The sequence below is a fragment of the Diuraphis noxia genome, unplaced genomic scaffold (genome assembly GCF_037042655.1).
Source record: "Diuraphis noxia isolate RWA-SAM2 unplaced genomic scaffold, SU_Dnox_SAM2 contig0003, whole genome shotgun sequence".
NCBI lineage: Eukaryota > Metazoa > Arthropoda > Insecta > Hemiptera > Aphididae > Diuraphis > Diuraphis noxia.
In genome coordinates this window covers 26,955,477-26,965,557 of record NW_028301713.1, presented here as the reverse complement: position 1 = coordinate 26,965,557, position 10,081 = coordinate 26,955,477, and the positions used below count along the sequence as shown (strand labels likewise).

General features: G+C 29.0%; 1 protein-coding gene across 2 annotated transcripts; it reads left to right on the top strand.

The window, feature by feature from the left end:
- The first annotated feature begins 1,201 nt into the window (after positions 1-1,201).
- LOC107169515 (spermatogenesis-associated protein 20) lies at positions 1,202-9,440 on the top strand. Of its 2 annotated transcripts, none has more exons than XM_089223759.1 (12): positions 1,202-1,570; positions 1,626-1,742; positions 2,126-2,345; positions 4,767-4,910; positions 4,975-5,319; positions 5,374-5,553; positions 5,868-6,077; positions 6,691-6,883; positions 8,311-8,479; positions 8,543-8,751; positions 8,806-9,005; positions 9,062-9,440. In XM_089223759.1, the coding sequence occupies exons 1-12, from the start codon at positions 1,458-1,460 to the stop codon at positions 9,320-9,322; spliced, it is 2,361 nt and encodes a 786-aa protein (XP_089079885.1). In that variant the 5' UTR covers positions 1,202-1,457; the 3' UTR covers positions 9,323-9,440. The 2 variants fall into 2 exon arrangements, with proteins under 2 accessions (XP_089079885.1, XP_089079886.1); XM_089223760.1 differs by having other exon boundaries at positions 1,203-1,570; positions 1,636-1,742.
- Positions 9,441-10,081: the final 641 nt, after the last annotated feature.

Genomic DNA, 10,081 nt, shown 5'->3' with positions numbered 1-10,081 from the left:
TCTAAGCCCTGAATTGAACACACTGACTACTAACGTCGCATGCACAACACCACCGCATATCAATTGTATCTATTAACATATTAAATTAATTTTTGAATATTATACTATTATACAGCAGATTAATATCAAGCTTTAACATAATTTATTCACCATTATTAATGATTATAACGTCATTCATGTACAAAATTGTATACCCACACTGACATGTCAGTGACTGCAGTCACATAATGACATAATATGAAATCATTGGCAGTTGTCACCCTTACATAAACGGCGATAAATAGTATTTATTAAATACTCTTAAGGGGATCGGTGGTGGTGTATATTAAAGGAGTTAAGTATTGACTAATAAAAAGTATTGACTTTTTTCAAAATATTTTTTTATATGGTTTCAAGTTATTAAAAAACCAACGTTTTTATTAAAAAAATTATATTTTTAAATATTTTTTATCCTTATCATTTTTTAAGTTTTTTACTTTTTTGAATGACAACATAGAGTTTTAATTTCATATTCCAAAGTAGAATATTTTTCTAAGTATTTTGATACATATACATCGAATTTGGGGCTAGTAGTTTATGAGTTATAAGTATTTAAAGTTTTGACAAGCGGAGTAGCGAACAAATATTTTGCGGGGTAACCCCGTACCACTCCACTCTGCCAATCTAAACTTTAAATACTTATAACTGATAAACTACTCGTCCTAAATTTGATGTTTATGAATCAACATACTTAGAAAAATATTCTGCTTTGGAATATTAAATCAAAACTCTATGTTGTCATTCAAAAAAGTAAAAAACTTAAAAAATTACAAGGATAAAAAATATTTAAAAATATAGTTTTTTAATAAAAACGTTGGTTTTTAACAACTTGAAACTATGTAAAAAAATATTTTCAAAAACATTAATAATTTTTGAAATAATGAGTGTTCAATGATAAAAGAATCACCCGGTATATCAAAAATATATATATATATATTATATACAAATATTATGGTTCCGGTAACCCAGATCTTATAAGTAATCCTCGATCAAATCTCGAATCTATAATTTCTGGGATTAAAGATTCCATATAAAATTGTGTACATTGTGATTCAATATTAGTAGTACTGATAACAGTGTTTTGATTGATAATTAAATTTTGGTATTATCACAGAATAATATACAAATAGTGATAAAAAAATTAAAATTAAAATTAAAACTGTAATAGTGTAATACCTACACTGAATTCTTATTTTTCAGTTTCTTACCTTTATTTGTTTTTATTATATTTCTAATTATTACTAATATTACTATAATTTATTACACATAAATCGTTTTCTATCATAAGTATAATCATTGCTTTCTAACCTATCCATAACTTTTATTATTTTAAAACAACACAATTTGATGCCAATAAATCTTTGTATCGATCTTAGAAACCTTTAGAAACGTTAAATTTTTTTCTTCTAGTAACTGTTATGCTGGGTCTTAGAAACTTAAAAAATCGTGTTAATCGCTTATGGCATATTACACAAACAACATTACCAAAAACCCAATTAACAATATATCCCAACAACAATTATTATTATAGGTAAAGCTTCATTTAATTTGTATCTTTTTTCTTTTTACTGTTAAAATCTTCTTAGACATTTTCAGAGTTCAACTGTGAATTTAACCTCAAGAAGTATGGAAAAAATCAAAAATCGTTTGGCTCAGGAAAGATCACCTTACCTTTTACAACACGCCGAAAATCCAGTGCAATGGTTTGTATTTTAGGCAATAATATTATATCATTTCTTTGTCTTTTTAATATCTAAATCATCAATTTTATGAGTTTCAAATTAAATAGTGAAACTCATTAAATATAACATAATATGGAATCACTTAATTCTTGTGATGTTTTTTCAACTTTTATTATTTTTTTCCATATATAAGTTGTTATTTTTATACGACCTTGTTAGCTGAGAGTTTTGTTTTGCTAATCATATAAAATATTTTTAGGTTAAAAAAAAAATAACACATAAATGTATTCCTAGTATATTAGATTTGAAAAATGTTTCCAAAATAATAACATAAAAAAATATATTTCTATTAATATTTAAGTTATTTGATAATCATAACTAAACTAGTACCATGTTTTATTAAGGTATCCATGGGGTGATGAAGCATTTGAAAAAGCCCGTTCAGAGAAAAAACTTATCTTTCTATCAGTAGGTTATTCTACTTGTCATTGGTGCCATGTTATGGAACATGAGTCATTTGAAAACCATGATGTTGCAGCTGTCATGAATGAACATTACGTGAATATTAAAGTGGACCGTGAAGAACGGCCAGATGTAGATCAACTGTACATGACCTTTGTTCAGGTATCTAAACAAAATTTTCTTCCTTCTTAAATTAACAAAAATAAATCTACTTTTGTGGAAGATTTTAATTTTGAATTAAAATTTTTTTTAAAGTTGTTTAAAATATCTTTAGTGCATATTGAACAAAAATTTAAAGTACTGTATGTCTTATACCACAAATATATTTTGTTTTTATACTTTTAAGCCACTCTGTCCTTAATAATTGTAATCTGTCGTTTGTGTCCCCACTTGGACCCACCTACTGGCCCTCACATTCAAATCGTAACCCAGATATACTCGACTTCTTCATTAAAAATATCCCAAACCATCTTAATACAGATATCAGTAATATCTGTCATATTTCCAGTGACCACACCCCGTAATTCTCTCAATTGGTGGATCACCTAAACAAAATGATCGGCCCTCTCTCATCCAAAGGACCCATCGCCTGGGATTTATTCAAAACAAATCTTGACAATTTAATAGATCTTAAAGTTTCACTTACAACACAAGATCAAGTCAAAAATGCAGCACAAAACTTGGTTGAAATTATAAAAAAAGCAGCTATTTCTTCAACTAAACCCCTACCCCCATTAATTCACAACCCCAAAACACTCTCCCATTCAACTTACGACTCCTTTTAAACAAAAAAAGAAATGCGAGATCTACATGGCAAAATTCTCGTCTCCCCAGCGACAAAAAAATATTCAATCACCTATCAAATCTTCTAAAAAAAGAACTTATCAAGCAGAAAGCCATACAGTACGAGAGTTATATCAACTCTTTAGAACCCATTCCCAATTCTTAATGGAGAGCCACAAAAAAATTAACTAAAATCTGAAAAATCATTCCACCTCTCCTCACAAGTAATAATTTGCTAGCGTCAACAGACGAAGAAAAATCCCTTATTTTTGCCGAACATCTAGCTAATACATTCAAGCCCCACCAAGACATTTATCCGAATCCTGAACACTTGAACCAAGTTAATGAGTTTATCTCTTCCCCCCCCTTACCAATGTCTCCTCCTACAAAATCAATTTCACCCAACGAAATATTTTATCTTATCAAGTTATGATCTAATCACAAAAAAATTTTTAAAAAACCTGTCAAAAAAATGTATCCTCTCATCAACACATATTTACTACTCAATGCTGCGGCTTTCCTATTTTCCCACCATCTGGAAACATGCGGTCATAATCGTTATACCAAAAACAGGGAAACAAAATACTTAGCCTCATCATATAGACCCATCAGTCTCTTACTAACGCTTGGCAAATTGTTCGAAAAATTGATTCTTCTCCGAATCCGACCTATCCTACACAAGTATCAAATCATACCTACCACCCAATTTGGTTTTTGGCCAGGACATTCCATTATACACCAAGTTCATCGGCTCACTGACTCAATTGCCTCTGCCTTAGAAAGAAGGCAATATTGTGCTGAACTCTTCCTGGATGTTGCCCAGGCCTTTGATAAGGTCTGGCACGACGGGCTACTATTTAAATTGAAAAAATTCAGGCCAGCTCAATTATTCTTAGTTATCAAATCTTTTCTAGAAAATCGAAGTTTCACTGTTAAACAAGGAAACATCTTTTCGTCCCGATTCAACATCACTGCAGGAGTTCCCCAAGGTAGCGATCTAGCGCCTGATCTTTATAATATTTACACTGCCGATATTCCACAAACTCCCAACACACTATTAGCCACCTTTGCCGACGACACAGCGTTATTGTCCACAAGCGATGATATTTCTATAGCTGCACACAATCTACAACATCATACTAGCTAATTGAAGCCTGGTGTAAAAACTGGTTGATTAAAATAAATGAAAGCAAGTCAACTCAAGTTACTTTTACCCTTCGCCATGGCAACTGTCCCTTAATTAAATTAAATAACGTGAATATTCCTGTCAATAATGAAACCAAATATCTCGGTATTATACTTGACAAACGCCTAACTTGGGGCCCTCACCTAAAAACTAAAATAAAAATAGCGAATAGCAGACTCCACCTTTTTCGGCCTCTCCTAAAATCCAAAATATTTGTGTGAGGGGTATTACCAGTGGGTGACTTCCCCTATCATGTGAATCATGTTATGTTCATTTCTAATTGTTATCATAATGACTTATTGTACAGATTATGTGTATAGATTGTCTTTTTCTTAATAAAAAAAAAAAAATTAATACTTTTAAGCCTGATAAAATATTTCCTATTATGCTGTTTAGGTACTTTTCTCTGGATATTTTTAATAGTTAAGCACCAGTTGGCAGCTAAATCCTGTATGGATAAGCGATACATTTTTTAAATCAATTTGTCTTATAGATTTACTGCACACTTATAGACTAAATTATATACTTAGATAGGCTATTAACTATCAATGATTATTGATGGTAGTGTTTCTTTAGCAATTTAGCTTACAAACTATCTTTCCTGTATTGATTAGGCGGCATCTGGTCAAGGAGGTTGGCCTATGAGTGTATTTTTAACACCTGATTTGAAACCAATTGGTGGTGGAACATATTATCCACCTGAAGATGCATATGGACGTCCTGGATTTAAAACTATTCTTTTACACATGGCTAAAAGAGTAAGTTAATCATAATATATATTTATAATAACATTATGGATTAATAAACAATTTTTTTTATTAGTGGAAAAGTGATTCAAACTCCATGTTGGAAAATAGTTCAAAAATGATGAAAATACTTAATGATACTACAGTTTTTGATATACAACTTGGAACTGAACTTTCGAATATTATGAAACCCAATCCCAAGACATGGATAACATGTTACTCACAAATTAAGAGAATTTATGATGATGAATGGGGTGGTTTTGGTATGCCACCTAAATTCCCTCAGCCAGCAATATTAGATTTTCTATTTCACGTATCAAGTAAAATGTCAAAATCGTCTGAGGGAAAACAGAGCTTAGAAATGGCATTGACAACTTTACAAAAAATGGCCATGGGTGGTATTCATGATCACATCGGCCAAGTGAGAAATTTGTGTAGGTAAAAATAAATTTGAACTTACAATCATTGCTTTTAGGGTTTTGCTAGATATTCTACAGATGAAAAATGGCATGTACCACATTTTGAAAAAATGTTGTATGATCAAGCTCAGTTAGCTGTGTCATATACCACAGCCTTCCAAATAACCAAACATGAGCAGTATTCAGATGTTGTTCATGATATCTTGCAATATGTCAGTAGAGATTTAAGTCATAAGGTATAAGTATTTGCCTCATTATAATATATTCATTAATATATTTATCTGTAACATTATGCACTAGCTAAATAGAAAAATTAGTTAGTGAATTAGTTATAATTTTTATTAAACAATAACGCCTTACAAATATTTTTTTTTTCAATGTTTAAAATGTGTTTATAATTTTAAAATATAAAAATATCTAGTAATTTGCTATAAATTAATTTAATGTGGTTAGTGTATAACTGTTCTAGATATTAATAGCATTATATTAAATATTGTTATTTCTATTCATTGAATTTATTTAAATAATTAAAAATAATAATGTTTTTTAGCTAGGTGGATTTTATAGTGCTGAAGATGCAGATTCACTGCCTACAGTTGATTCTACTAAAAAACGTGAAGGAGCTTTTTGTACCTGGACACAAGAAGAAGTAAAAACACTCTTAGACAAACCTCTTGATTTAAAACCTGATATTATGCTATCTGAACTATTTTGTTGGCATTTTAGTGTTTTACCTAATGGTAATGTTCGACCAGACTCTGTAAGTATATAGTGATGTGTTCAATAAATATAAATTATGAATGTGCATAAGATTTTGTGTCTATTGCAGCAACCCAATTATTTCCCTCGTTATTATACGAGTATAATATGAATGAAGTTAAAATATTTTATAGTATGGTATATTATTCAATTATTTAATTGAGTAATATAATATTGTATAATATTAACATATACCAAAAAATATGAAATAGGTTATAGCGATCTATTGATGTAGACTGTATTGCCACAGAATATATGAAATAAATTTATACATTTCATATATTATGTGGTATCGCTATGCTGAATGAATGATTATCATCTGTAAAATATAATGAGGTATATGGTTGTGTCTGCATGTGCATTTAGTATTTATTTGTAGACTTCTCGTATGAATATATCATTTTTTCATTTTTCATTTGACCAACTTCAAATTCATATTTTACTATGTTCAATATCTTTAAAATTATCCTTTTTATATAAGATTTTTAAATAATTACTTGCTGGCTCCACTAGGTATAAAATACCTTCCAGATCCATAGAATACAATATTTTCTGAACCTGTACATACCTATAACTACCTATACCTGTAAAAACATTTATAATTAATTTTGTAGGATCCTCATGGAGAGTTATTGAATCAAAATGTGTTAATAGAGTTCAGAAGCAAGGAAAGTACTGCTAAAAAGTTTCAAATAACTGTGGAAAACGTAGAAAAAGAAATTAAAATTGCTAAAAGCATATTATTTGAAGCACGAAAAAAAAGACCTCGGCCACATTTAGATAATAAAATAATAACTTCTTGGAATGGTAAGAGTTGGTATCTCCATTTGTATCATAGACTAGACTTATTAATATATGTAAAACTAGAGTCTGTTTATTAAAACAATCATCAATAGAGATGATGAATCATAAATTTATATACAAGCACATTTTCATAATTAGACTCTTCATTAGAATTTTAAGTATTTCAGTAAAATAGCTGGATAGAAATAAGACCATGAACAAAAGTTAATTAACAAGTGCCACATTTTTATTATGCTTTATATAATATAATAATATCTAGTATGATAACTAGAATAATATATTAATTATTATATATAATATCATTATTTATTGCACATATAATTTCCAACTTGCCATAGTTTATCAGAAACGAAGCACTTCATACCGACTTCAAACTCCCAACAATTAAAACTTATATATACATAATCTCACGATAAAATTTTTCGGCCAACTAAACAACTCCAAAAGCACAAAACATTTCATACTCAATGATAAACCCGCCTTCCGATGTCTAAAGCATGGACTTTCTCATGTGCCTTTTTTGAACACCAATAATATCAATAAAAAAAAAAAGGAAAATACTACAGCTAGTTTAATTAATTATTCTTTCTTGTATTATTATTTATTTATTAATCGATGAAAATTACTGTAATTTTTTGTAAATATTTTATGCTGACCAATTATATATGTTATATTTTCTATTTATTATCAATAAGTGTGATGACCTTGTATGTCAGATACACTTTATAAAAAAAAAAAAACAAAATTATTTATTGCAAAAAAACATAACAATATTGTTTCATAATAATTAGACATTGCAGTCCATTTCATGAAATGGATGTCTATATAATGTATTTTTGTCAAAATTCACAATCTGGATATCCAGTTCAGGAAATGAGTGATTTCGCCATGTGGATGTGACATATATGATATATATTCTCTAATGCTGTAAAATATAAAACAATAACTATTTTACAATAATAAGTTTGAAGTAAAAACTGAAGAAATACAATTCATTCCAATTAAATATTTTTTTTTAAATAGTTGCCAAAATAAAATTTTTGTCAGTTTGTGAAAACTGTATTTTTAGTTGTGCACTTTCCTCTAAAGATGCCTATATTAATACTTGTGACTGAACATATTTTTCATAATTTTTTCTTTCAAATGACATTGTCTTATAGATGATATTAGTTTATGAATTATTTACTAATCCCCAATTTAATAAATATATAAATATATCAGTAGTTTTTAAACACAATCAAATTTACTATAATATAATATATTCTATTATCAAATACATACAGTGAAACTTTCATCAAACCACCTTTTTTTTCGAAAACCAAATTTATTTCATTATATTTAAAAAAATTATGTATCACAATTTATTTTTGTCTATTAGACTCCAAGATAGAAATTTAACTCTATTATATTGTATTTTATGTATTTTACAGGACTAATGATAACAGCATATGCAAAAGCAGCATCAGCATTAAATGTAGAAGAATATAAACAAAGAGCTGTTAAAGCTGCCGAATTTCTTAGAACACATGCATGGGATTCTAAAAATAGTGTTTTATTACGATCGTGTTATGTAAATGATAATGAAGATATCGCGAACATGTAATTTACCATGGAATTTTGTGATGTTTTAAATATTTATCATTTTTTATCTTTTTTTTTTAGAGAAAACCCCATTGCTGGGTTCCTTAATGACTACGCTTTTCTCATACGTGGTCTTTTAGATTTGTATGAATGTACATTACAGTCTAAATGGTTAAAATGGGCTGATGATCTGCAGAAACAGCAAGATGAATTGTTCTGGGATAAGGAAAAATTTGGATACTATTCTTCATCTGACAAGGATCCAAGTATCATTTTGAGGTTCAAGAGTGGTAAGATAATAATGTATTAAACATGAATGTTTTAATGTAAAACCTTTTTTCTAGATCATGATGGAGCTGAACCTTCTGGTAATTCAATATCGGCATTGAATCTATTAAGACTATCAATTTTAACTGAAAAGATTGAATATCGTTCTAAGATTGATCCTTTATTCTTGACATTTGCTGGCCGTTTGTCTAGCAATTCAAGTGCTTTACCAGCATTAGTGTCTGCGCTTACTCTACATTGTGATTCAATCACTTCTGTAAGTATAACTTTTACTATTTTATGATAATTTTTAAGAACAACTGCTCTGTTTAGGTTTATGTTACCGGTGATTTGGATAATCCTGAGTTAGAAACGCTTTTATCTGCAATTAGACAGCGCTATATGCCTAATCTTGTATTAGGTCTAGCTGATGAAAACTCTTTATCAGAACTGGCAAAAGGCTTAGGGATTGCAGAAAATGGTAAAGTTGCGGCGTATGTATGCAAGAACAATACTTGTAATTTACCAGTGTATAGCACAGAAGCGTTAATTGCCTTATTAGATGGGAAAGTGGAAAGCTCAGCTAGCAACTAGCTTAGTTGCTTAGTAAGAATATAATTTTAGTTTCATAACATTTCAAATGTATTTATTTATTATTTATTATTATTTTATGTATACGTATCAATATAATATGAATTTGTATTATTTAAAATTTTAATTGCATTTTTAAAGTTTTATAATGTTTACCCTAGAGTATTTTTTTTAAACAAGTTCATTATTTGGGGACATAATATGTCAACAATCACAATAACGTTACACATCATACTCATTATATTGACAAATGAAGATAACTTATATTTAATATTAGCCATCATCTCAAGTATGAATGTTAGCCAGTATCAATAATAATTCACAGGTCAGGTTGCTTATATGTAAAAAATCACTAGTTATCTCCAGTGGTGTGACAAAGGAATATATTTGAGGCACATTCCTCAGTTTGAGGGGTGGTGGGTGTCCTCAAAGATCATCTGATGTGTTAAAAAAAGCATTATTATTTAAATGAATAAATATATTTAATCTTAAAAACATTTTTTAATGTTTTTTGTGATGGGTGGGGTGGGTAGTGGGTCTAACAATATAACTGTGCCTCATAACTTAATAAAGTTTGCCACACCACTGGTTATCTCAACTCACAGTTATATAAGCAAGACAAATATCTCAATCTGGATATCCAGTTCATGAAATGAATGTTCCACTATGTAGATGCAACATATACATAGCAACAAACTAACAAATGCACATTCATGTAATATAGATGAATAGTATATCTCATTATGATAATTAATACCTTAA

Excerpts from the sequence above, each read along its gene's own strand:
- LOC107169515 (XM_089223759.1), top strand. The coding sequence starts at position 1,458 with ATGCTGGGTCTTAGAAACTTAAAAAATCGTGTTAATCGCTTATGGCAT. Across the intron at positions 1,571-1,625 it reads AACAACAATTATTATTATAG|ACATTTTCAGAGTTCAACTG; the intron begins GTAAAGCTTCAT and ends AAATCTTCTTAG. Across the intron at positions 9,006-9,061 it reads ATTGTGATTCAATCACTTCT|GTTTATGTTACCGGTGATTT; the intron begins GTAAGTATAACT and ends TGCTCTGTTTAG.